This window comes from Lutra lutra, chromosome 3, assembly GCF_902655055.1.
Source record: "Lutra lutra chromosome 3, mLutLut1.2, whole genome shotgun sequence".
Lineage (NCBI taxonomy): Eukaryota > Metazoa > Chordata > Mammalia > Carnivora > Mustelidae > Lutra > Lutra lutra.
The window spans coordinates 185,934,342-185,961,534 of NC_062280.1; the positions used below are offsets into that span (position 1 = coordinate 185,934,342).

Sequence of the window (27,193 nt, forward strand, 5' to 3'; positions counted from 1 at the left end):
TCTCCCCAAAGTATCTCCCCACATAGTGGTGCCCCAAGCCCAGCGGTTTCACGTCTCGCCCTCCATGGAAACAATTACCTTTGAAAAGTCAGCTTTATCTCCTACAGCGAAATTGTATCATTAAAACACTTAAAACTCATGTTTCCCTATAGTGGCCTCTAAGGGGCTAAACAAATCATTTGTGGTTTCCTTTTCAGAATTAGGTGTTTATCAGTGGATAAAACTGTGGTACCTGGGGAAGTCTTGAGTCCAGAAATTTCTCTGGTAAGTTATTAAACCTAACACACACACACACACACACACACACCCCAGTATCAGATAAAAATACTTGCTGTTAAAAATATACCCTACTGGGGCAAAAGGATCAACCATTCATTTCTTCTTTAAAAAAGGCAGTAAAATTAGAAGCAATTAAACTTAAGTTCCCTTACAAAAAGAACACGAGAAATGCCCTGACTTGTATACCTGAGGTATGATGGACATTTTCTTCCTTAAATCGTGAAGCCCAATTTCAGTTGTCAAGATTTTATCAATCCAAATTTTACCTTCCGGTTCTGACAACCTAAAAAGGGCCGAGATGAGGGAACTTTTTCCAGCTCCTGTTCTTCCCACAATGCCGACCTGTAAAAAGATCCAGGAGGGATTAAGCGTAACAATATGCCACATACCTAGGAGGCACTAGAGTTGTTGAAGATGGATTAAGGAAGTTCTATATTGAATGTGGTGAGAAAGAGTGTCTTAACTTAGGCACTGTTGACATTCTGGGCTAGATAATTCGTCATCGTAGAGAGCTGTCCTGTACCTTGCAAAATGTTTATCGCCATCCCTGCTCTCAGCCTACCAGATACCAGAAGCACCCCCCAAACTGTGGCAACCAAAAATGTCAGACACTGACAAATGTCCCTTGAGTCTGGGGGTGGGGGGGGGGCGGGGAAGAGGCGGGCACTGTCCTTGGGTGAGATCCATTTAGTCAAAAGTAAAGTTAAAAATAATACCATTAGGGGCACCTGGGTGGCTCAGTGGGTTAGGGCCTCTGCCTTCAGCCTCTGGTCATGGTCCTGGGGTCCTAAGATCGAGACCCACATCGGGCTCTCTGCTCAGCAAGGAGCCTGCCTCCCCCTCTCTCTCTGCCTGCCTCCCTACCTACTTGTGATCTCTGTCAAGTAAATAAATAAAACCTTTAAAAAAATAATAATAATACCATCAGCCAACAATTTCCTCAGCAGCTAGTAAGTCGGTTTTAAAATCAGCATTATTCCCAGTGTCTGCGTATTTTGAATCCTGAGAATTTCTTGGAGAATTTTATACAGATATTTTATACAGATATTTTACAGATTTTTATACAGATATTTATACAGATATTTTATACAGATATCAGTAAGTGAAAAGCGTTATACATAAACAAGTAATCATTTTCTCAGAATTCTACCACCGAAGAGGAATTATTCTTTGGGAGAACAACCAACACATTTCTGGCTATTACATTCTGTCTTGGAAGAAAACACCTTAAAATTTTAAAATCTAAGTCTCAGGGTTTTAAAAAACAGTAGCCGGTAGCTGAAATACCCCTAATGAGCTCATCGTCATCATCAACAACAACAACACAAATAACATTTGCTTTTTATAGGGGGCCTTTCATCTGAGCAGTTCAAAAGGCATTTTTGCAAAGTAATTAATACTCACAATTACCCCCTTGGGAAAGATACGTGTCCAGTATCAGTCTGGTTATTAGAACCGAAGCAACAGTGACAAGATCAAAGAGCCAATATAAAACAGGTAAAATGCCGGTCAGGAACGAAACTGTATTATATAAAATTGGTTTTTAGTTGTGAGCATTTAAACCTTTATGCAGAAACTGACCTTTTTTTTTTAAACAGCAATGAGCTTGCCCAACACCTAGCTACAAATTCCCTGGTGGGAGCTTCCCAAGAGATGATGTCATCCCAACTAGGTATCTGGAATCAGTGATGGCTGTAAGACATGCTTTCGAGCATTTGTAAATTCAGTACATTTTTAAAATGAATTTTTAAATTAAATTAAAATTTAAATTTTAAAATGTACTACTGAGAAGAACTTTCTGAGCACTGATTCTATGCTGGGAACTTTGCATATTATCTCAGTGGAATACTTCCAAAGCTTTAAAGTTTCACGTGTGTAACTACTGATGGCCTTTCAAAAAAGAGCCTAGTTTTACAGGAATAAATATAAGGGAAGTGGCTTTGCCTAATTTTATCATCTGTTTATCATCATTTCACAGATGGGTCATTTTCTGCCCATGAGTAGGTCCAAATGTGCGCGCGCGCACACACACGTATATATCTCCTGGGTTTCTCAATGTACATTGAGGTAAAGTTGTTCTCAAATGTGTATCAAGACATATCACAACACAGGCACAAATTGTGTCTCTGAGAATGTGTGGATGTTCCCAGGCTTTCACCACTCCAACTAAAACCACCCCATCTGTGCAAACTAGAACATTTGCAGACTTTTCATAAAGGGCCGTGATACGGCAGGGGGCACGGAGGGCTGCCCACAACCATAGGACTGTGATCTTCAAATTCAACTGAGAATAAACACCAAAAGGCAATTCAAAGAAAACCGGGTTCTAGCTATCTCTCTCTCCTGTTCAGTCATCCAAACGGAAGCCCGTGTCATTTGCACTGCACCAGCGGGCTTTACCAACTTCCCATGGAGAATATCGCCACTATCAGTAAGTTTACACACGCAAAACCAAACAGATAACTTCAAGATATTCTCATTTATGCTGAATTACAATTAACCCTATACATTTTCCCAAAGAGGCTGAGGGTTTCTGGGAAAAAAAAAATGTCTTTTTTTCCTCAGTTTGAAAATTTGTATTGGCGTGTTGTATGTTGAGACATTTCTATCTGGATCTCTACAGATCAAACTCAACATAATTAAGAGCCAATTTCCCTTCAAAACAGTTGCTTTTTCTAACTACCCCATCTTAATCCCGTAACTTCTTTTCTAGGCTCGTGGGCTCAACATGTTCATCCTACTTCTAGCTTCCTCCGCGCCCAGGACGGCACCAACCCCTCCTAAAGATTCTACCTCTGCAAGCTTTCCTGACTCAGTCCATCACCAGAGTGCAAGGCTGCATGGCATCTGAAAACACAAAACCAACTCTTCTTAATTATAATCAGTGCAAATGAATGTAAAAAGTCAATGGCTACTAGTCATAACCCCAGCACTTTGATTTAAAACCATTCTACAGGGCGCCTGGGTGGCTCAGTGGGTTAAGCCGCTGCCTTCGGCTCAGGTCATGATCTCAGGGTCCTGGGATCGAGTCCCGCATCGGGCTCTCTGCTCAGCGAGAAGCCTGCTTCCCTCTCTCTCTCTCTCTCTGCCTTCCTCTCCGTCTACTTGTGATCTCTCTCTGTCAAATAAATAAATAAAAAAAATCTTTAAAAAAAAAAATAAAAAAAAATAAAACCATTCTACAGATGACAGATTTTCTTTCGGGACCTACGTGTGTGTGTGCTTAAAGATACAAGCTCACAGACTTAAACAAAATGAGATTAATATAAACCAATTGTAGTAAACTGTTTGCACTTAGTATTTCAACAGAATATTTTAATAGCCACATAATATTAGATTTTATGTGATCATTTATTTAACAGACCCCCCTATTTGTGGCTATTTCGGCTATTTTGCTATTATATTTATATTTTTTATATATTTATAATATTTATATATTTATATTTATTTTATATAAATTATATAATATTTTGCTATTATAAATAACTGTGTTAAATATCCTTGAAGCTAAATCTTCACAAACAACTCTAATTACTTCCTTAAGATACATTCTTAGGGGCGCCTGGGTGGCTCAGTGGGTTAAATCCTCTGCCTTCAGCTCAGGTCATGATCTCAGGGTCCTGGGATCGAGCCCCACATTGGGCTCTCTGCCCAGGAGGGAGCCTCCTTCCTTTCCTCTCTCTCTGCCCGCCTCTCTGCCTACTTGTGATCTCTGTCTGTCAAATAAATAAATAAAGTCTTTAAGAAAAAAAAAAAGATAAGTTCTTAGATGTGGAATTGCTGAATTCCACGAAAACTGGTAGTTTTGATTCCCACCTGCTTCTCTGCATGCTCACAAGCTTGGGGGTTATAACAGTGCTTTATTTTTATATATTTTTAGAGATAGTGTGAGTGAGTGCGGACGTGAGCAGTGGGGGAGGGGCAGAGAGAGAGAGAGAGAATCCTAAGCAGGCTCCATGCCCAGCACAGAGCCTCGATCTCAGGACCCTGAGGATCCTGACCGCTCTGAGCCGAAATCAAAAGTGGGACGCTTACTGACTGAGCCACCCAGGCACCTCTATAACTTTGTTTTAATTGACATCAGTTTGATTCCAACAAGCGGACTCACTTTCCCCATTACATCTTGGTAGGAGTACACAGTAGCTACTGGCTTCCTATCTCCTGCCTCTTCCCACCATGGTCCACGTGTGCTCACTTCTTGGACCATGTTTCTGCAGAATAGCTCTGTGCCCTCCCAGGAAGTCCCTTCTAGGAAAGGACCCCAACTGACTCTGCATCCTTATATTACTGGGAGTCAGCTCTCTCGGGATTCCTAGGAAGTGGCGAGAGTTACACGTGCAAGCGTTGTGCCACGTCACCTGGGGCTCGATCCCTCATTTGCAGGCGGATGGCATCGTGCCTTTGCTGATGCTGGTCCCAGCACCCCAAAGGCTCTTTCCATGCATGTCCACCTGCTGAGATCCTGCCCATGTGTCACCAAGTCCATCTCAAATGCCTAAGTCCTTGCAAATGCTCTTCCTGCCCCCGCATGTGGCCTTCTCCAACGCCACAGAGGCAGGTCACCTTTTTCTAAACCTTGATAAAAACTGTGACCGCCTTCTAGCTTATCTAGTAGCCGATTTTATACAACTTTCCTTGTTCTCCTAGACGGCAGGCTCTGTCATGGATTCACCTTTGCACACTTTTTATTATTATATGTGGCGTCCTGTATGGAACTGAGGTGGTTGAAGTCAGGACAGACTAATTTATGGAAAATCTGTTGCCACACTGTTGGGGTCTAGGATAGGGGCCAGGGAAGACAGACATGGCCAATGGATCCTATCACCATAGAAACTAATGCAAACGGCAGACGACAGCTTCTGCACTGGAAGTGGTTATGGCCAGGTCACACCCCCAAGGCAGTGACGGCTACGGTTGTCCGAACATCTGTCTGGCAGCAGCCTTGGAGCTGGGGGGGTCCCCTCCTGTTGGAAGTGTACGACCTTAGATGACCTATCACTTTCATTTTGCAGAAGATGAGAGGGAGGCTTAGTAAGACTAATTAGCCTGCCTGGAAGAACGGAGCCAGGAAGGGGCAGAATGGGACACAAAACCAGGTCTGCTCAACGCCTGCCCATTCCACCGGTGGCCTCCTTACACGTGGATGGCCTGGCAGCTCATTACATCCCTGTGGGGACAGGACAGGTGTGGCTGGGATCAAGCAACTGGCCTCTCCTGATCCTACCACCTGACACTCAAGGCGCGATACGGTTATGGGGGAGTCTACTGTGGAGGATGGGACAGCAGGCCTGACATCTCTGAGCAAAAAGGATACCTGTGGTCAGCGGGGCACCTACAGCCAGAGTGAGGAGAAGGCACAGGGTGCTTGGGAAACAGGCCACACAGACCTATGGCCCTGGCTTGTGCCATAAGATGAATTTTTCAACCCAGCAGGTAGTAAAAGGGTCTCAGACATATTGCTACACTTGGTGGTCAGTGACTGCAGGCCCAAGCAGGGCCCAGCTTGATACAGTACTGATGGACCCTGCAGGGCGGTGTTGGGGAAAGGCCGTAGAGCAGGAGGAATGCTGTCTTTGATGCAGACTCCACCAAGAGACAAATCGATGCATAAACTTAGAGTCATAGAGAATGAAATTATAATGGAAATTCACAACTGGCAGAATATAAAAGTAAATAAATCTATAGGGTGGGGACAGAGAACTTTCTAGAGCGTCACGATCAGTTACAGGGGTTGGGATAATTCATGAGCCCAATTTCAAATCGTCAAAGGACACTTCTTGGAAATCATGAGTTACAGTCATGTACAACTGCCTGTGGGAGAGAAGACATTTGGGCAGGGCAGGGGCTCAGAGATAAGACGACTGTGTGGGCCCGAGAGTCAGCATTTTCAAGATACTCCCAGGTGACGCAGGTACCACAGACTGGGCAGCAAGGAATCAGAAAGTCAGCAGGGGAAGTGAGACAGACTGGAGGGAGGTGAGGGGTTTCTGAGAAGATATTATGTAAAAGAGGAGAAAATGTAGGAAACGAATACTTTTGCACATTATAGCAAGGTCTGGTACACATCTGTAAAAATGTATTATCCAAGTAATAGCTCTGAGCAAGAAAAAAAATAACAAACCAAAATCAATCTACCTCTAGAGCTGGAAAATGCTTTAAAATGGCCCAGTACTCTTTAAAATGATCAAATCAACCACAAAATCATCTAAATGAAAAATGCAGCCAGTGTTTAGAATCTAACCAGGAAGCCTAGGGTGCTATTTACCTCATTTTGGTTCTTTATTTTTACTTGTTATTTCTTCCATGAATTAGAAACCTGCTTAGTACTTATTACGTTTTCCTGTTTACTATCACTTCGAGGAATCCGGACAGCCGAGGAAAATGCTGGAACAGAATAAAGCCCCATCTCTCCTGTGTTGGTCCATTCCCCCTCTGTCGACCCTGCAATAGTCTGTCCCAGTCAAATACACCACAGGACGGGGACAGTGGTATCCCCGAATAATAGAGCTGGGGCTGGGCGGAGAGGAGATAAAACTGGCCGTGACGTCACTTCATGACTCCGTGGCCTGGATATAGTCGCTAATTACTTAAACCAAGCAGAAGGGGACACTGTCCGTGGACCAAGACACAAACCAAACGATACCATTGTTATTATAACTGTCTCCAAATTCAATCCCCCCAACGCTGTATAGTCTCAGATAATCCTACAATTTGGGGAAGGGGAGCGTTTACGATGGAAAAGTACACACCTGTTACATTTCTAAGTTGTACCACCGTTTCTCAGGTGATTCCATGTATGGCCTTGAGGGAAATTTAAGATGTGTGCAAATTAACAGAATTCTGTCTAGCATGGGCATCCTGATGGACACACGGTCTGCGAGGAAGCAAGCATCCCTGACCGCGCTCGGAGGGACGGAACCAGCCACGGTGAACGGTCTCGGGACCCGGCCGCCCTTACTGCTCTCGGGGTCTGCACATGGGGCTGGAAATCATGTGCAGCTGGCTTCTGCCACGTGACGCACTAAAGTTGCTCCCTGGGTATCATTTGAGTAGTAAGTTGAACATTTATTCTTTCATATCACAAGGGTATCATCATTACATTACGGCCACAGTCCACTAAATGGGTCTGGGAGAAAGAGCTGGCAGGTCTCTAAGTATTTAACACATCTGGGAAATGGGCTGTTTCTGGGAGCTGTCTGGAATGCATGTTTTTGTGACGGGCTGGTTTCCCCACTCTGTATTACTAACTTACCGCCCCCGCTGGCAGACCGTCAGCACCCACCACGTGCCCAGCACAACGCCACTTTTGGGGGACCGAAGACAAAAAGCAGCAGCCTCTGGGTGCCGTGAGATCCAGAGCCCGAACCACAAAGCTCACTGTGAGCGCTACCTTTTACTTTCTCATTTTCATTTTTTATTCTTTTTTTAATTGCGGTAAAATGCACGAACCAAAAACCTCGGGGGTGTGGTTCAGTGGTGTTAAGTACACTCACGGCGTCGTGCCAACACTCTCCAAAATGCTTCTCGTCCTTCAAGACTCAAACTCGGTGCCTGTTAAATAACCAACTCCGCCTTCACCTCTCCCCCAGCCCCTGGCGATCGCCGTCCTACTACTGGTCTCCACTGGATCTGAGCAGGTCAGGAACCTCGTGTAAGTGGGATTAGACAGTATTTGTCCTGCTTTGTCCTCAAGCTTATTTCATTGAGCGTAACGTCCTCGAGGACCTTCCATGGGTCAGCAGTCGCCTCCTCCTAAGGCTGGATAATATTCCATGGTAGGGATGTACTACATCTGCTTATCCATTCCTACGCTGATGAACCGCTTGGGCTGCTTCCATTTTTGGCGTTCGTAATGCCGCCATAAACACAGGCGTACAGTAGATGTGGTTGTTTAAAAATATGTAAGATGCTGTGGGAGAATTAAGGGTCTCACAGAGGCAGATGCATCAGAGCTGACTGGAAATGAGCCGGCTTTCACCAGCCAGACCACAGAAGGGCAGGGTCTCTTGAGGGGGAGGGACAATGTGCACATCCTGGGGACAAGGAGAGTGGGAGGCTTTGGAGAAGCTACACAAGAAATACCCACGTGCGGGGGTTGGCATGCTAGGAATTATGGCTGGAGGGCGCCTGGGTGGCTCAGTCAGGTAAGCATCTGCCTTCGGCTCAGGTCATGATCTCAGGGTCCTGCGCTCGAGCCCCGCATCAGGCTCCCTGCGCAGTGGGGAGTCTGCCTCTCCCTCTGCCTGTCCACCCCCTGCCCCGGCTAGTACCATCTCTCTCTCTTTCTCCGAAATAAATTTTAAAAAGAATTTAAGGAATTGAGGCTGGAGAGGTAGATGGGGAAAGAGCTTCCTCCAGTCTCATCTGTTCTGGTTCCACAGATTCTTCAACGGCCTGCCCCGGTGTGGGTTGAGGGACCCGGGTCCCACCTCTGCCGGACAGAGACACTGCCAAGTGCAGGTCACAAACCTCTTAGCGGTCTCCTGCGTGAATCAGCCTCTGCTCCCTTGGGTTTCCTTTCACCGACTTTGGGCCCTTTTCTGCCTCCCGCTGGGGGCTCTGGCTCAAGCCCTGACTGGGTCACAGATTCCAACCTCTTCTCTGGTGGCTGAAGCCAGCTGTGCAGCTCCAGCTCGAGTGGACCTGGGTCACGTGCCCAGCCTGGGAGCTATCAGGAGGCCCCGTAAGAATAGATATGTGTTTCAGAAAGAAGCAGTCCACAGGTGGGAGACAGGGGAATACGGGTTACGGGAGGGCAAGTCTCTGGAAAGGGACAGGGACGGGGGGTTAGAGGCTTCCATGGAGGAGGAAGAGAGGGATTTGAGAAATCGGAAGAAGTAAGAATAGGTAGGAGACAGATATTGAAAACATTAGTGATGAGGAGCGAGGGTCGACTACCAGGTCTCAGGTATGAATAATTAGAATAATTAGGGTCAGCCCACCAAGTGCCATAAGGAAGCTCACGATACGAGAACAGTCTGGCATCCCCATTCCATGGTTAATTTCCAAGACTCCCCAGTAGGCTCGCCCAACCGAAATTATATCCACAGAGGCACTAGGTGCCCCCTCCCCCCCACCCCTGACACGTTCACCAAGAAGCCAACAAGCAGATGCAGTGTTAAAGCTTCCATGGAAATCTTAAAGAGGCAAGATGGTTTAAACAAACCTTTTCCTTTGATTTAATGAGTGCAGTCAGGTGCTTCAAAACCAGAGGCCCATCTAAACTGTAGGAGAAGTTAACGTTATCGAAGACGATCGTGCCGTCTTGGGGCCAGTTGGGCGGAGGGCGGTTCTGGTACTCCCAAGGGGCTTCTTTCTCAAGGTCTGTATACTCCATCACCCTTTCCACTGAAATCATCTGAAAGACAAAGGACACCACATGGCTTAGGAACGGAGCTCTCACAGGTGTTCAGAGATTATAAATGAACTGTTGATCTTTTATACTAGCTGGTTAGGAACATCTCAGGTCTCGATATTCCCAAAGGACAGGAGGACAGGAGGACGAGTCTGATGAGGATGCTTTGATGATTTACAAACCTGTGCACCGTCTCGTAACACTTTCCCTGAGGTCTACTTCCTTCAGCGCTACATTAAAACTAAAAGAACTACAGAATTAGAGATTCTTAGAGGATGCTGGAGATTTTATTTTTCCACTTTTTAAAAATTTTATTTTTTCTGAACAAAAAGCACAAAGATTTTATCAAAGAAAGGGATACTTGTAGCCAACAATCCAGAATCTGGCCACAGAATAGCCACCTGTGTTGGGGAGCTGAACTGGCTGTCATCCGGTCTCATTTTTTTTTTTTCTTTTTTTCTTTTTTTTTTTTTTTAAAGATTTTATTTTATTCATTTGACAGAGATCACAAGCAGGCAGAGAGACAGTCAGAGAGAGGAGGAAGCAGGCTCCGAGCCCGATGTGGGGCTCGATTCTAGGACCCTGGGATCATGACCTGAGCTGAAGGCAGAGGCTTTAACCCACTGAGCCACCCAGGCGCCCCATCCGGTCTCATTTTAATGATGAGTCACTTTCTCCTCTATCAGAAGAGCACACGGGAAAGATTTCTTGTTCATTGTTTTTCTCTTGATGAGAAGGCACTAATACTCCAAGGAGGAGATAATTTACTTACTGACTGAGGCCTCCTAACCAACCATCCCAACACCTTGACTAGCGCACTCCAAGAAGGAGCTTATTCTACCAGAAAAAAAGGGACACCAGCAAATTCAGGTGCACAACACGTACAAGCATAAATGCTAAACCAGGGGAGGGCGCACGCAAGGGGAGACAGATATTAATTAAACAAACAACCTCAAAACACTGAATTCTTCTTTTATCAGGAATGAGGAATTACCCATTAAGAAACAAAAATAAACAGGCCTCTAAGAAATTAGCTTCTATCCTCTCCAGGGTTTCAGAAACTCCCTCCCACAGAGAGAGAGACATTTATTACATTTGAAGACAGTTTGTGGCGGATGTAAAACCTGCTGACATAGCACACAGAAGACTGAGAAAAAGATGTATATATTTTATTTTACGTTAACCTTAAACAGATGGAAGAGGGATCTAAAAAACTTGGTTAGCTACGATGTAAAAATAACAGTTTTAATATTTTACATAAGAAGCGCTTTTATGCCATTGAATGGCGGGGAGACTTGAAAAAGCTCAGAACATTCAAATAAACATTACCATATTCTCCACTTCGGCGCTCTGCCGGACACACCACTGGAACATCCCCATGAGGGTGAGGGCGTAGGACAACGCCAGGCCAACCTGCCCAGCATCTACAGCTGAAAGAGGAAGAAAAAGTGGGAATAAAATTAGTTCCGCACACGTCCTTCTGTCAGCTTACCAACAAGATTCCTCTATCATGTTTAAGTACTTTGTCTATCACGATAGCAATAGTTCTACTTTTACTATCTGATGACTAAGACTACAGTAAAATAGAAAAGTCACAATAAATTAAGAAAGGCTATTAAATGAGCTTATTAATCCCAACAGGATTGACACACACTTGACTGTATACCAGCAGGGAGAAATAACGGCATTATTGAGACTCCCAGCATGACGGTTTCAAGAACCCCAGTACCAAATTTCACTTTCTACGGCCAATGCAACCGCAGTTGGAAACCACTAAAAACAAGGCACTGGGTTCTAAGAGCCAAGGCTTTTAAATCGAAGCCATTACGCTCGCTGTCCCATTATTAAGTATTGTGAGTCAGCGTTGTTACTGTGGAATAGTTAGGGATAGTGAATGTGTGCCACACACGCCAACACCTGCTCTTCGGGTACCCACCTGGCAGGGAGGAGAGTGTTCTTTCCTGCTTAGGATCTTTCTCAACCTAGTGTACCAGGCAGGGATGACCAAGAGAGCCGAATAACCCTAACGTGAAAACTTAAAGCCCTAAGTGGACAAAATGCCCAAGAGAAAACTTGGTTCTCTCCTCACAGCAACCAGACGCCACACCAGGAATGTACAGAAAATTAGCTACTACACCAGCACGGTCCTCAACCTGTCTGAAGACAGAAGGACCTCATCGGGATCCAAATGACCGCTCTGCGCGGACCATGCTGCTGGATCACACCCGACCCGACACACGGCAAAGGGTTCTATGTGATTCATTAGAACTAAACAGTACATGGCATTGGACAAGGTGGCAAGAATTTAATTTAATAACTGTAAACGCAGCTATAAATTGTAGTCATACCACAAATAGTTCTTCACATCTGTACTCACTCGTTGCCAGAATCAAGGACCCGAAGGCAACAATAATGACAAAGATGGCGCAGATGGCATCCAGACGCACGGCGAACCATCGGGACGTCGTCAGGAACAAGAACCATGCCTCTGGGTTTGGAGAAGCATCATAAGCGAAAGGAAGAAGGAGAAAAAACCAGATTCACTGCTCTGAATGAGGGAGAGCATTTTGCAAGGGTGAGCTCCAGGAGATTTTTACACAACACGGACAGCAAAGTTCCACACGTGAGGAACCAGAAGGTTCCAGAAAGCTAAGTTCTGACACAAGACAATGTACGGTCCAAGCAGGAATTGGTACAGTGGCTTTGTGGGAAGCAATGCATTGAAAAATTCAACCCAGAGATTATAAACAGAAATAGGATTAATAAAAAATACATGGAAAAATGGGCTAATCAGTACATTTGTCACAGCACCAGAACTCAGCATGAAGCTTGTCCTCATACCTGGTTGACTGTTCCTGGTTCTCTGGTAGCAGAGAGCACAGCTCCCACTTTGTTTCCAGCACCTCCCATACTTACTAGAGGGCCCTGCACACAGTGTTTATTCCTTAGGATCTGGTATCTCAGGGATCACTTTAATAAAAGTACCTACTTGCAGCCTTCAAAATGCCATCTTATCTTCAAAATACAATAAAGATTGGAAAGATGGGCCAGGATTTTATAAACTTAGAGGAAACTCTGAAATTTTTAATAGCAAAAGACCTCACAGATGCAAAATAATACATATCAAGTGGTAGCAAATCTGATCATCAGGAAACTGATTTCCTCAGCAACTCCTGTCACCCCGTGGGGTCTGAAAATAAGAACTGGCAAACTGGCAAACTGTGGGCCAAGAATGGCCCGTGACCTGTTGTTGTAAATAAAGTTTTATTTGAACACAGCCATGGCCATTTGCTTAGGGACTATCTTTGCCCGTGTTCCTGTTAGAACAGCGATGTTGAAGAGCTACAATAGACAATGAAGTACAAAAAGTCGAAAACATTTACTATCCGGGTCCTTACAAAAAAAATTGACTAACCCCCTGCCCTAAAAGGACAGAAAGCCACAGGGTGTGGTAATGGAAGGACAATGCAAGGCCCTCAGAGGGTGGGGCGTGGGGTGAGGGGAAGCGGTGGTGTCCCAGGGGAATGGGGACACACATAGGAGATTCTGAGGAATCGTGGCCGAGAGGAGGGGACGAAGACATGCTGAGGAATGATGGGGGGCTGGGCCGGGGGAGACCGAGAGAGAGGAACTGACCACTAAGGACAAGAGAGGGAGCCTATCCCATTCTCTGAAACCATTTCCAGCAACTTACAGACCTGAATGCAAATCCTGGTGAGCATCGAATAGTTCCTGGAACCTCTCCTCAGCTTTATATGCCCGGATGGTCCAGAGTCCCTGGAGAGAGGACGACAAGTGGGAGAACACCGGACTCCGTGCTGGGGAAGCAGAGACAGAAAGTTGGTGAGGCTGGATGTGGGGAAACAGCTGCCTCCCATGCTCTGTGGCTACCTGAACCCCCAAACCCAGAGCTCTGCCATGATGGCTGCCTGGGGAAGACTGGACGGTGCCGCCTCCTGGAGACAAACAACGTCAACCCTCAAACTCCTGGTCACACCATTGCATTAAAGACCTGAAAAGCAAGTTTCACTTCGAACCAATCTTTGACCAAATTCAAGTCCTTGCTAGATTTGAATAACTGAATTCCTCCTTTGCTAACTCATTTGTCAAGGTCTTCCTCAGACATGGCCCCCCTCCATAACACTTCCCTGATAGCCCTCTGGGAGGAAATTCTGTCTAGTAATTTTTGAGTCACCAACGTTTTTACATTTAATTCTGCCACAATACTCACCACACCGAATTATGAACACCTGTCTGTGTGCCCATGTCCACTACTGGACTATTAACATAAGGGCCGGGATAATGTCAGCACATCCCTGAAACTGTGACAGGTGAGGGATGTGTGAAGGGACTGGTCAGGCTCCCATTCTCCCTGCATTCCCGGGTATCTCCCTGTGTCTGCTCCTGCGCCAAGAGTCTCTTTCTGGAATAACAGAGAACCTGGGTATTGTACTGCCCTTGTGACCGCAGGGCCTGGGCGGCCATGGCACCTATGAAGAGTCTTGACTTTGGTTGGGGGCGTCTGCCCTGCTGGACACCTGGTGTTCAGAGGTCACCACGGGACACTAACATTGATCACTCTTTCAGAACCTGACCGTGGCCTTAGTGGCCACTCTCTTCTGAATAACTTCATGTGGGTTTGAGGCCTGATGTCATCCGACCAGTGGTTCATTGCCCTGCCACCCTCTCTAGGAGCACACTCTATGTGGACACCAGGTCTGGTCCCTGCCTCTCAGGGAAGACGTGGGCTGCAGGCTGGTGGGCACCAGGAATGAGGCCATGACTAGCTATTGTCAGGGGCAGGGCTGCGAGCCTGGGGCCTCTCTCTGGGATGAGTAACACCTTGTGCTTTATCGGCAGGTAACACTAACTTACACTTCGTTACCTGTGCACATCCTAGAGGAGAGCCTTAGTAAAATCCCAGGCCAATGGAAGATCACTTATCTCATGAGAGGCTGCAGAGGTTTTATGAAATGATGGGGAGAAACAACTGAGGGGAAAATGCAAACTTATTTTGGAGCCTGACTCCTGAGCCTGGCATCCGGATGTCTCTCTGTGTGAGCTCAGTCAACGCCTCTGTGCACGTGGCACTGCAGGTATGGGTGGCGGGGGGGGGCGCGGGAGGGAGTGGGTGTGGTGGTGCTGGGTACAAACATGCAGACGCAGGACCTCCTCTGACAGCTTAGTGACCACGGCTCCTCAAGCAAGGAAAGAGCAGGCTTCTCCGTGAGACACTGGGGTTTAGAGAAGATAGGACGTGTTGGGCTATGGGCCTCTTTGCTGACTGGGAGAGTAACAGATAAGGGCCCTTGCCTGGGATGCTGTTTTAAGGAAAAAAATCTTCTCTGAACTGAGGCATGAGCTAACATTTCCCCTTGTATCTACTTTAGGCAAAAGAGCCTTAAGTGAACTCAGCAGTGGTTTGGACCATCCTGTTGTGGGTTTCTGATCTAGGATGACACCACCCTCTCTCTTCCTTATACCAAGGAACCTTTGGCTTTCAAGCATTTTAACTTCCGTTAAATCTGTACTTTTAAGACAGTAATATGAACATAAGGGACCAAGCCCATGTTCTAAATAAGAAAGGCTGGAAATTCTGAACAGGCCTTTTTTGGCACTCCCTAGCACATCCCCCAGAACATAGTGAGGAAATAGGGCACTCAGGAGAGCTCCAGGCCTACCAAGAAAAGTACCAAAAGTCCAGTTCCAGAAAACACAGAGAACTCACTAGAACCATGTCCCCATTTCCTGAGCAAATGTTGGGACATATACAGTTTTAGCACAGACATTTGTGAGAAGGAAGGAGATACGGCCTTTCACTCAGGCAGAGTCCTTGAATGAAATGCTTCCCCACTGGCCATCCCCACTGGCTTCCCTCATCAGGAGATCAAGGTTGTGGTTGATTTTTCTCTGGAAAGGTTTCAGGACAGGGTTCAACTTCAGAAATCAGGGGCCATCCCAGCCTTGAACACCAGGGAACCCCAGAGACCACAGCACCAACTTTACCTTAGACCCAAGAGTTACAAGTGGTACAGCAGGGTTCTCTACCCGGGAAAAGCGATCCTGTTTCTTTCACACCCCACTTAGGACAGAGTGGGATGCCAGGTTGAGTGAACTGGAGGGTTTGCAATGAAAATTAACCAGCTCCACAGAGGGAAACGGAGTGCTAAGGTTCTGGTACATTCCCTTGCCCAACAGAACGCCTTTCTCCCCACAGCGACTGAGCCAGCTATCCTGAAGTAGAGTTCTACGACACCCGTGGCGTTAGACAAATGCAACCCAGCCTTTCACGAGACTGATGACTGCGTGTCCCACAACCCTGAGGACTCTTTGGGACACACCCTACAAGGACTGCAAACCCTCCCCAGCAGGGAGAGGGCAGGGAGCTGCCTCAAGGACCTGGCCTCCAGCCCAGCTGTAGGTTATCATCTAGGTTGGGTGAAGCCTGCTGGTTGTTCTTAATTTCCTCATGTTCAAGGTTCTAGCACCTTTCCACATGGCCAAGAAGCGCTTTACAACCATCAACACAAACAACCCTCACAAGAGCCCTAGAGGGCAGGTGCTATGATATCCTTGACAGAGGGCAAAGTACAAAGTAGGCAGAGGGATTAAGAACATTGGCCAACCCAAGTGGTAGAGGTGGGGGTCGGACCCAGCTCTCATTCCTGAAGCTGCTCTTCTTCAACACTGCCACAGGGTCTCAGAGGGACAATAATCAGGTTAAATCAAGATGCCAACGTATAACTAAATGCATTTTTCTCCAGACTTTGTAGTTTAAGTTTAGAAAACCCCAAGAATTGTACTTAGCGCATATCTAGTAGCCTACCCTTTACTGTAGGTCTTATCAGGTACCTTCAGTTGAACAAAGCCCCTGGAAATCCAGCATGAGAACTAACAGCAGCGGACTTGGGCAGCTACGGTCTGAAACCTGGAACACACGGTTAGCCCTCCCCAGGGATGCCCACGGCAGACATTGCTAGTCTATCACAGCACCCTTACACACGGAACTGGGATGCGGCTTCCTAACTCAGGCATGGCCAAACGATGAGAGCTGGCTAGAAAGTCGCAAGCAAGTGGATCCTGGTTTTATGCAGGTAGCCTAGGGCTACCAGGCTCACTTTTGCTAAAACGGGAAACCATTTCAATCGGCTACAAATGAACCATTCAAGTGGTTTCAATTGTGGGCCTGAGGTTTCAGAGGCAGCTAGGCAGCATGATCTGAAAGTCATCTGCGAATGTCAGCAGTCCTTTCAAAGCCCACGGAGGAAGCAGATTTATGCCCGGTAGCCATAGCAATCAGGTATCCTCCTTTTAGCCTCCTTTTTGCTGGTGGATCCAGCAGTGGCCACAAGAAATACTATCACTTACCTCTTAGAGAAAACAAAAGAATTGTTATTTATGGCACAACCTGCAACCCAGATAGATGACAACAAATGGTTCTAATCAAATGGCCACCAACATTTGGTCATCTGGGTGTGCAAAGGAAGGAATATGTGTCCTTAATGTCTGGGGATGTGGGAATAGTCCACATTATTTCCAAATATCCTACAGGGTCCATGCTAACATTCTCAAAACCTCCAGATCAAGCTCTGGACAAATCCTATACTGTTCCTTGAAGAAGGCTCAGGGGATCCCCTTCTTATTCCAAACTCCCTGTCTTAATAAACCCGAGACCTCCTTCGGAACAAGTCTGATGATGACAGACTCCATGTCACGAGTGGCCTCCAATCATAAAGGTCTGAAGCCTTGTTGTTTACACGGAAGACTGGGTGGAGCTCATTACTTATTCCTTCTGCCGTCTCCACGTCCCGCCACGGTACCATCGCCTCAGCCCGCTGGCCCGCACATCTGGACAACACTGCCCCGCCACCCCAAGGAAACCCCTTACAAAACCACACCTCTCAGCTCAGCTGGTTCTCCGAGGACTAAAAAATTTGTGTACAGCTTTTATGAAATCAATGTCCATTATCCTTTATGCAAATGCTTATGATAAATCCCTCTCAAAAATTTATTATTGGGGCACCTGGGTGGCTCAGTGGGTTAAAGCCTCTGCATTCAACTCAAGTCATGATCTCAGGGTCCTGGGATCGAGACCCACATCGGGCTCTCTGTTCGGCAGGGAGCCTGCTTCCCCCTCTCTCTCTGCCTGCCTCTCTGCCTACTTGTGATCTCTCTCTCTCTCTCTCTGTCAAATAAATAAATGAAATCTTTAAAAAACAAAAGTTATTATTAACCAGGGCCATTAAGCGTCCAACTCGAATTCTGCTCAGGTCATGGTCTCAGGGTCATGAGATCAAGCCCCACGTCAGGCTCCGCACTCAGTGTGGAGTTTGCCTGGGATTCTCTCTTTCTCTCTGCCCCTCTGCTGCCCTGCACATGCTCTAAAGCAAAACGAAATTTATTAAAAAATAAACACGCATACGTCATAACAAAAAAAAAAAACCACTCTATGCTGACAAACTAGTATTTTTCCACTTGGTGGATCCAAGAACCATGAGACCCAATACTTCTCTTTTTAGCTTGACTTTCAGAAAGATCAGTTGGTATTAACACACAGTAACTATCCATAGTTGAATTTTCTGATACAAACATCTTCCTTCTTCATATTTAGGACTTTACACCCCCTTTTTTTAAATACACCAACCGACTCGCCTTGTGATTTTTTTTAGTAATAGCGAAATATGTTTGTGCATGAATGCGATAAGCTCTGAATTACTTCATCCTCTGTGATTAGCTGTGTTTTCCCATTATTCCAAAACTAGGAAGTTGAATAGAGAACAAAATGAATGCATACTGAGCAGAACCCTCTCCTGTGCCCTCCCAAGGGAATTATATTCAGGACCATTTATAGGTACAGCCTAAGGAGAGGGGGGAAAACTTCAAACAGTGTGGCATGACAGGAAATACCAGTGATAATAAAGAGTGTGTGAAAATAACAGTGCTTATCTTTTCAAAACATTTAACAACCGCAACCTTTTTGCCATTTTTTGAGTCTGTGATAGTAATATATTTTTCAAATGTATCACTTCTGACATACGACACCTTCTTCTCCCTTGCCTAATCTTTCCCTTTGTCGTTTCTAGAACCTTCGGGGGAAGAAAAATTCCCTATTTTCACTCTGTGTTAGTTCCAGCATGAAATATTTCTTTAAAAACATTTCTCGAGTGCCTGCTCCACGTCTGGAAGTACATCATAACTGAGAGAGAAATAACCCCTATCTTCACGGAGCTCACAGTCCAGTGGAGCTTTATTGCACAGACATCCTTGTTTTGTCCCTTCCTGGTATTCCTGCAAAGCTGCACCTGGTGGGTCACCAGTTCCATTGGCCCTAAGCGCCACACTGACTCACAGTGGACATCATGTTTGATGATTTAATACTAACTTGGAGGGAAAAATCTGGAAGGTAGAGTCTGCACGGTTTCAGGGGTCTCCTTAATTATGGCATAAAGGAAGTGAGCCTGTATCGCCATCCCAACCTAAGAGCCTCTGTACTCACTTGTAGATTCCAGGCGTTTGACATCTCTCGAGGTTTCTAAGAAATACCGCCGAAGAACAAAGAAAAGGATGCCAAGGGGAATCAGAGGAATTGCGATCCACGGAATGACAGCCACCGCCACGCCCACCACACCAAGAACTTGTAGAAATGTCTGAAACAGGGAAAACAGAGACAGAGGCCTTCTTAGGAAAAATTCACTTCAAACATGGACTTTAATGGGTTGTTTTGTTAGGATTCAAAGACCTGTTGGAATGGAAGGGAATGTTCTCCCATCAAAGAAATAACAGAATATTACAGGTGGTCCTGAGGACAGTTATTGCATACTTGTGATGTGCCAAACATGATAAGTACTTTCTAGATACGAGTTCTCCTAACATGCTCAGGAGGCCTAGGAGAGCGGCCTTACAAACTTCCCTATTTAACAAATGAGAAAGTTGGAGACTGAGAGAGACCAGGACTTGAATCCCAAACTATTGTGAGTCAGTAGATACTGTCAGGGAAATCAGTGAGTGGGATTCACCGATGAGGAACCCCTAAGACTCGACTACACATGTAGGGATAAAGAAGTGGCTCATTACAAATCCAGTGGGAAAGTGCAAGTACGTACCTTTGGAAGTGGGGATTCCCCTTTCTTGGTTTTCTATCCACAATTAACATTTACTGAGTGTTCACTGCATACAGGGCTATCCGTTATGTATTTCACATGTGTTAACTTATTTAATCCTCAGAATAGCCCTATAGAATACTGGCACTATCTCATTTTACAGACGGAGACTGAAGCACAGGGAGAGGAAAAGCGACTTGATCAAGACTGCAAAGCCTGAGTCACAGAGACAGGGAGCCCACATCATTAGCTGTCATGATCTATTTAAGCCAGCCCTTGACATAATGCCACTTTTTATTGTTTGGGAATACAGTCTTGACTTATTTGAGCCCCCTAATTTGTCCTTAATTTTTCCTCTAAAGACCTTACTTAAGAAATCTCAGAGTTCACCAGCATGCCTAATAAAGAAAGAAGAGGAATACAAGGCAACCCATTTTTGGTATTTCTTAGAAATCTGATGAAGAGTTTTGATAAAAAGGAAACTCAGGTCTTAAAATTTGTTTTTAAAGTTTTATCATTCGCACCAACAGACACATGAAAAAGTCCTTGACATTACTAATCATGAGGGAGATGCAAGTCAAAATCCGTGATGAGATACCACCTTCTACCCCTCAGAATGGCTAGTATCAACAACACAGGAAATTACAAGTATTGGTGAGGATGTGGAAAAAAGGGAACGCTCACACATCATGGGTGGGAACGCAAACTGGTGCAGCCGCCGTGGAAAACGGAACCCGGGTTCCTCAAAAACAGAAATACCATGTGACCCAGCAATTCCAGGAACTGGGTATTTACCCGAAGAAAAGGAAAACACTAATTTGAAAAGGTATGTGCCCTCACTATATTTATCACTGTATGATTTCCAAGGGCCAAGATAGGATAGGGAAGCAGCCTGTGTCCCTCAGTAGCTGAATGAATAAATAAGAATGAGGTCTGCCATTTGTGACAACAGGGATGAATGTAGAGGGTATTCTGCTAAGCAAAATAATGCCAGAAACATACACTATATGATTCCGCTTATATGTGGACTCTAAAAAGGAAGCAAACAAAAAGCAGAAACAGACCCATAAATACAGAGAAATGATGGTTGCCAGAGGGGAAGGGGGTGGAGAAAGGCAAAATGGGTCAAGGGAAGTGGGAGAGATAGGCTTCCAGTTATGGAATCAATGGGTCACAGGGATAAAAGTTACAGCATAGGGAATAGGGTCAATGGTACTGTCATGGAGGTGTATGATGACAGATGGGAGCCACACACGTGAGCACAGCCTAAGCACAGGGTGAGAATATTGCTGTGTTGTCACATGAAACTGAGGTAACACTGCGTGTCAACCATACTTTAATTAAAAAAGGCCAGCATGTCCATCACATTTTTACAGGCCAGGCCATCCCATTTCTGAAAAAGATTTCAAATGAGAATATGACAAAAAATTGGTTTTACTGCCAAAACAACCATAAATGTTGTCATCTGGATATTAAATTTTCTATCATTAGGGTAAATATTTATAATCTTTATTTCACAGGCTAATGGCAGTCACAAGAGCAGGCACCACGGGTCGGGTGTGAGCCACACACAAGGCGCTGAGTGGAGTTCTGGGAATGCTCGATGGTGACCTCGATCCCAGGAGATGATTTTACCTTGGGAAATGATATTGGTGAAAAAGACCAGGAAGCCTAGAGACGCAAGTCACTGCACGAGGAGGATTTCCATCTTTGTCAGGAAAAATGGGACATCATGGGGCATGACTTCAGGTGAGAGGAATGCAAGGGACACTTCGCGTCTGCCGGCCAGGACACCAGGGTCATCGAGCGGTGGGGACGGGCACGTTCGCACAGCATGGGCCAAGGGCTCCGGAGTTTGTGAACTCAGATGGACACAAACCCAGAACCCAGCGCACCAGCCACAGAGGGCTGTGGAAACACAGGGAAGAATCCACGAACATGTTTTAGAAGGTTCCGTGACTGATGATGGAATTTCGCAGGCTGGTTTAACAAACAGAAAGAGTGGCATTGAATAATTGTGCTCACAGCTGATGGACATGCCAGCCCAAGAGGGAGCCGAGCCGTGACAGTTGACCTAGGTTGTTCTGTGGCCTCTCAGAAGGCACCAGCCAGAGCAGCAGGCCTGGGGCGCATCTCCGAGGAAAGGATTAGCAGGGTAATGCCTGACAGAGACACAGGTTATCATCTCACAGCTATTTCCAGTCAGTTTTCTCCAAGGGGCCTCACAACCAGCTCCTGAATGAGAAAAGTAGGAGCTGTCATTTCCATTTACAGATAAGGGATGTGAAAGCTGGGAGGTTAAGTGGTCGTCCCAAGTTCTCCTGGGATGTTGCTGTGTTACAGAGAAAGCCAGAAGGAGTGCCTGTGCAGGGAATCCAGCAAGCAGCCAGAGCATGGAGGAAGGAGGAAACTTCCAGAACTATGAATGTGAGGACGGGAGCCCCGGGGAGAAGCAAACTGCATTATTTTGATGTAGACTCAGGTGCTTTTATGGTTTCTGCCAGTCTCTCCTGTGGTATCCATACAAAACCCAAAGCAAAGAGGCATGGAATTCTGAAGGAACAAAGTCCCATCATAAATGGAGCGAACAGGGCTGTCTGGGCCTCTCTACTTTCATACCTACACCTGACCAGTTTCTGACAGCTACTGGATTGGCTGATGCATTCCACCCTCCCACATCAATGAGGAAGACAAGCTTCTTCCTTCATGCTCATGAGGTCCTTCTAGCTCCTTCTATGTCTGGTCTTAAGTAATCACTAGGCTTGCCACTATCAGTTGTCAGGAAAAAAAATCCGAGATGTTGTTAATCATAAAAATATAAAAATTGACAATTTTGGGGGTGCCTGGGTGGCTCAGTGGGTTAAGCATCAGCCTTCAGCTGAGGTCTTGGTCCCAGGGTCCTAGAATGGAGTCCCAAGTCGGGTGACCGGCTCTACAGGGAGTCTGCTTCTCCCTCTCCCTCTCCCTCTGCCTCCATCCCTCCCCTGGCTCAAGCTCACACACTCTCTATCTCTCTCAAATAAATAAAAATCTAAAAAAATATACAGTTTTTAATGGGGCGCCTGGGTGGCTCAGTGGGTTAAGCCTCTGCCTTTGGCTCAGGTCATGATCTCAGGGTCCTGGGATAGAGCCCTGCATTGGGCTCTCTGCTCAGCAGGGAGCCTGCTTCCCCTTCTCTCTCTGCCTGGCTCTCTGTCTACTTGTGATCTCTCTCTCTGTCAAATAAATAAATAAAATCTTTAAAAAAATTTTTTTAATGTACATTTTTTCCCAGGAGACTAGTATCATTTGATTGAACAACTATTCACCAGTTTCAATTATCTGGCTCTCCCTAGGGAGGAGTCCTTTTATGGCTAACCCAGCCTAGCGTATTACTGGGACAGCAGAGGGAAGCTCAAAACACAGGGCTGTGCCAAAATGCTCTCCTTTTTTGGGTAGCCATTAAAGACCATGAACTGCTACTCTTAGGAACTCCCAAGTTAGGTTAGGCCTTTCAGATTTGATGTCCCCAAATTCCAAAGCAATTCCAAGAGCGTTTCGGTAAAAGTTTTATTTGCTCTTGTGGGTCATGCTTTAGCCAGCCTCACAGTGAATTAGTAGTTAGACTATATGTAAACACATAATGTACAGGTTTACATTTATACATATTTATGTACAGACATATGTTTATCTTCTACAGCCAGCAAACTTTTTTTTTCAGTAATCTCTATGCCCAACGTAGGGCTTGAAATCAAAACCCTGCAATGAAGTCTCATGCTTTACCGAGGGAACCACCCAGGCACCTCCTGCAGGCAAACTCTTTATGAAGTTGGCAAAGGGCAAAAACGGTATCCGAGCAAAAAAAGTATTATTACAAAGGGGGAAACAGAAGATTCTGGTGGAAAACAAACCCTTATCCCTTCCCTAAAGCCGATCTCATTTCTTCCTTCCATATTCTCAGGAATTCCAAGGAGCCCAACGGGAGACACTCAGTTCCTCCCATCTGATTGGATTCCAAGCCCATTTGCTGACCTATGTCCTCAGCCAGTGCGTCTGTACCTCTGATCTCGATAAGGCACAAAGAGACAATGATCTTTACAGAGCAAGAAACACATGGACCCAGAAGCTCCTGAGCCAAGCCTTGCTGCCCAAGATCTAAGGATAACCTTTATTTTGATAACCTTGCATCCCAACTGGAACATACCAGTTACGAATTCGATCTCAAATCTAGGAACCCACAGGTACAAATACAAACAATTCTTGAATGTCATTCACTTGAGAGGACATGTGACTTTTTGTACTTCAGAGTAATTCTGTAGCATACAAAGAAGGTCAGCCTAGGCCTGGAGGGGAGCTACATTAGCCTGGCACTGTGCCGTCTGACAGGGTCGAGGACCAACCCTCATGAACAGGAACAGGAGAGGTAACCCATTTCACCATTTCGTCTTCACTGGGACACCCCACCAACATAAAAGGCTGAGGAGAGGTAGTAGGAATTCAGTGTACAGAAAGTGCCTAGCAGCCCAAACTTAACATCCTAAGTACCATTATTATTACCCTTCTGTATGCTCTGGAAGCCAGGAGGCAGACGAGGAGGGATGCTTCGTTAACACTTATGGGCCCAAAGAATCTTTTTTTTTTTTAAAGATTTTATTTATTTATTTGACACAGAGAGAGAGAGATCACAAGTAGACAGAGAGGCAGGCAGAGAAAGAGGGGAAAGCAGGCTCCCTGCTGAGCAGAGAGCCTGATGTGGGGCTCGATCCCACGACCCCGAGATCATGACCCGAGCCAAAGGCAGAGGCTTAACCCACTGAGCCACCCAGGTGCCCCTGAATCTTAAAAATATCATGGAAGTTGGATCCTGAGGCATGGCTCCCTTTAGCCACTGGAACAACTTGGTGCTACCCAGGGACACATCAGAGCAGATGTGACTGTTCCCTGCAGGTGGTAATAAGGTCACCTGTATCAACACGACCATGGCGTTTCTTTGGCTGTCATATCTGAGGTCTATTTTGTGTGACTATGCATGTTTGAAATATGATGACCAATAAACCTCACATGGACTATATTGTTCAGTCCTCTCCATTTTCGCCCTACCTGGAGGCCTCCCAAAGGGAACCTCAGGATAACGGAGGCAACTCAACATTTTTTGAGATTTTTTTCTTTTCTTATTGCGTATTCTTTTTCTGCTTCAAGCCTCACTTCTTAGTGAAGACTTCCCACCCTGAAATTGCTCAGCACATCTAGGAGAGAAGGAAAAAGGTAGAGAACCTCCAAATCAACAAAACCAAACCAAATGCCAGATTATTCAATATGGCCAAAGGAAGAGACCAGCTTGGCATTTTCTACTTCATGCATCGTGAGCCACTGTCGGTATCAAGGGAAATACAAAAGTCAGATTTTGTGCACAAGCAAATTCCAGGAAATTAAGCGGCGGCCACTGCAGGTTGGCTTTCTTGCACAACCACTCTGGTTCAGATGCCGGGAGGACCCTGTCCCCATCCCCTGTGGAATGGATGCCTAATGAGCCTCTCTTTCTCAGAAAAAAAGCTGCCCTATGAGTGGCTGCTCTTTCTGATTAAACCACCTGGGCATCTAAATAAACTAGTAATGCAGTTTACAAAAGCAATAAAGGAAAAAAATCCTAACTGCTTTGTTTGAAAAACTGCCGAGTTACAAATCTTGAGAAAAATGGCATTGCTTTATTGCTAGTGCCGATGGCAAATTTTCTCATAACACTGAAGAAAATCTCCCTACCTACTTAACAACCAAAGAAAGGGGGCACCTGGGTGGCTCAGTCATTAAGCCTCTGCCTTCAGCTAAGCTCATGATCCCAGGGTCCTGGGATCAAGCCCAGCATCGGGCTCCTTGCTCAGCGGGAAGCCTGATTCTTCCTCTCCCACTCCCCCTGCTTGTCTTCCCTCTCTCGCTATCTATCTCTCTGTCAAATAAATATATCAAATCTTTATTTAAAAAGAAAGAAAGAAAGAAAGAAAGAAAGAAAGAAAGAAAGAAAGAAAGAAAGAAAGAAAGAAAGAAAGGTGCAACTGTCCTACTCGGCCCAATACCAACAATGGATAACATTCCACGAGGCCTGCCTTGTGTCCAAGCTCGTCAGTATTTCACCCGCTCTATGTCATTTCATCCACACGTTCAACGCAAGGAGAGGGATTATCCCCTCCACCCACCAAGAAGGAAGCTGATGCTCGGAGAGGTTTAGGGATTTGCCCAAAGCTACAAAATTCAGAGTCATTGTGCCCCCGAGGCTGTTCTTATAATCTCTACATGATACTGCATCCCATATAAAGATTCATACCTTAAAAATACCTAAATACACTCCTGTTTTATGTTTTTCCTTTCTTTTGCATTTTCCAGTTTTGTGGGGTTTCCTGTGGTTGTATCTAGTCTCCCCCGTGAAGTGTTCAGTCCTAGATTCCCAACTCCTAGGGTAGAGTGTACTCGGCTCACAGAGCACGGCTGATCATTAAAAAGGTCCTAAATACGCTGTCTAATAGAACACACAAACACGTGCTGATTTAAGCAATATTGTTTGATAAGAAAAAAAAATTTCATAAGATGAGATGTAAGCCCAGAAAGCAAACGGATTTGGGGGAAGTTTAGGGGAAGAGCCAATTTAACTGAAATAAATACACAAAACCCAAAAGCACAAAATGAGACTATTCCACGTGCTTCGAATATGTATTGGGATGGTGGTGAACGCAGTTTCCCCACAATGGGTCTTCCTCTAGAATTACCACTGTATCCCTAACCTTATAGATTGTAATGTATTTCTTTTCATAAGCACAAGTAATAAATAAAGGACTGGTTGGTCTGTTTGGCATTTAACTACCAACTGCTTATAGCCCTGTAGGAATTCCTAGGTATCTACGCACAATTTACTTTAAACTTAATTCCACAGGATTCTGTTCCTGCTAGTCTTTGTGAAGCTTGTGCCAAGGAACATGTTTCCTATAAACAGCAGTAAAAATGTATTCTTCTTATTTTATGCTAATAACTATGTCATCCATACTTCTGGCTCACCCCATTCTTATTTGAACTCTTGCTTGCTCTCAGACTTCTATTAGGCACAAAGTGAAATGTGTATTTAATCAGGGGGCCACTTAGTGAGTAGACAGTACTTTTACTATCTGTTTACAGTATTAAAAAATAAAATCGGGATCATTAAAATTGCAAACACCTCAAAGGAATTTCAAAGCTTTGAATTCTGCTGTCAGTCAGACTCTTAGGAATTCTGTTCCAAGTTCTGATAAGTACAATTCGTCCAGATTGCCTTAAACGATTACTGATTTTGCAGAAGATAGGCCTGACGTGCAATAAACAAAGCAAGATTCACTTCTTGGCAAGAAAACGTGGCAAGATTTTCTTCTGATTCAGAGAGAAGGAAAAAGAAGCGATGCCTAGTTTTTAATCAGAAGCTGTTTACTGATGTGGGTGTAGGAGAGATTCTACTACCTAC

General features: G+C 45.4%; 1 protein-coding gene across 3 annotated transcripts in view; it reads right to left on the reverse strand.

The window, feature by feature from the left end:
- ABCC4 (ATP binding cassette subfamily C member 4) overlaps positions 1 to 27,193 on the reverse strand; it is a 248,357-nt gene that overhangs the window by 40,776 nt on the left and 180,388 nt on the right. For all 3 annotated transcript variants that reach the window (XM_047720242.1, XM_047720241.1, XM_047720243.1), the window contains exons 21-26: positions 19,131 to 19,281; positions 13,333 to 13,452; positions 12,012 to 12,122; positions 10,964 to 11,064; positions 9,446 to 9,637; positions 466 to 621 (exon numbers count right to left, since the gene is read on the reverse strand). In XM_047720242.1, the coding sequence (XP_047576198.1) occupies positions 466 to 621; positions 9,446 to 9,637; positions 10,964 to 11,064; positions 12,012 to 12,122; positions 13,333 to 13,452; positions 19,131 to 19,281 (831 nt within the window). The remainder of the gene's footprint in view (positions 1 to 465; positions 622 to 9,445; positions 9,638 to 10,963; positions 11,065 to 12,011; positions 12,123 to 13,332; positions 13,453 to 19,130; positions 19,282 to 27,193) is intronic.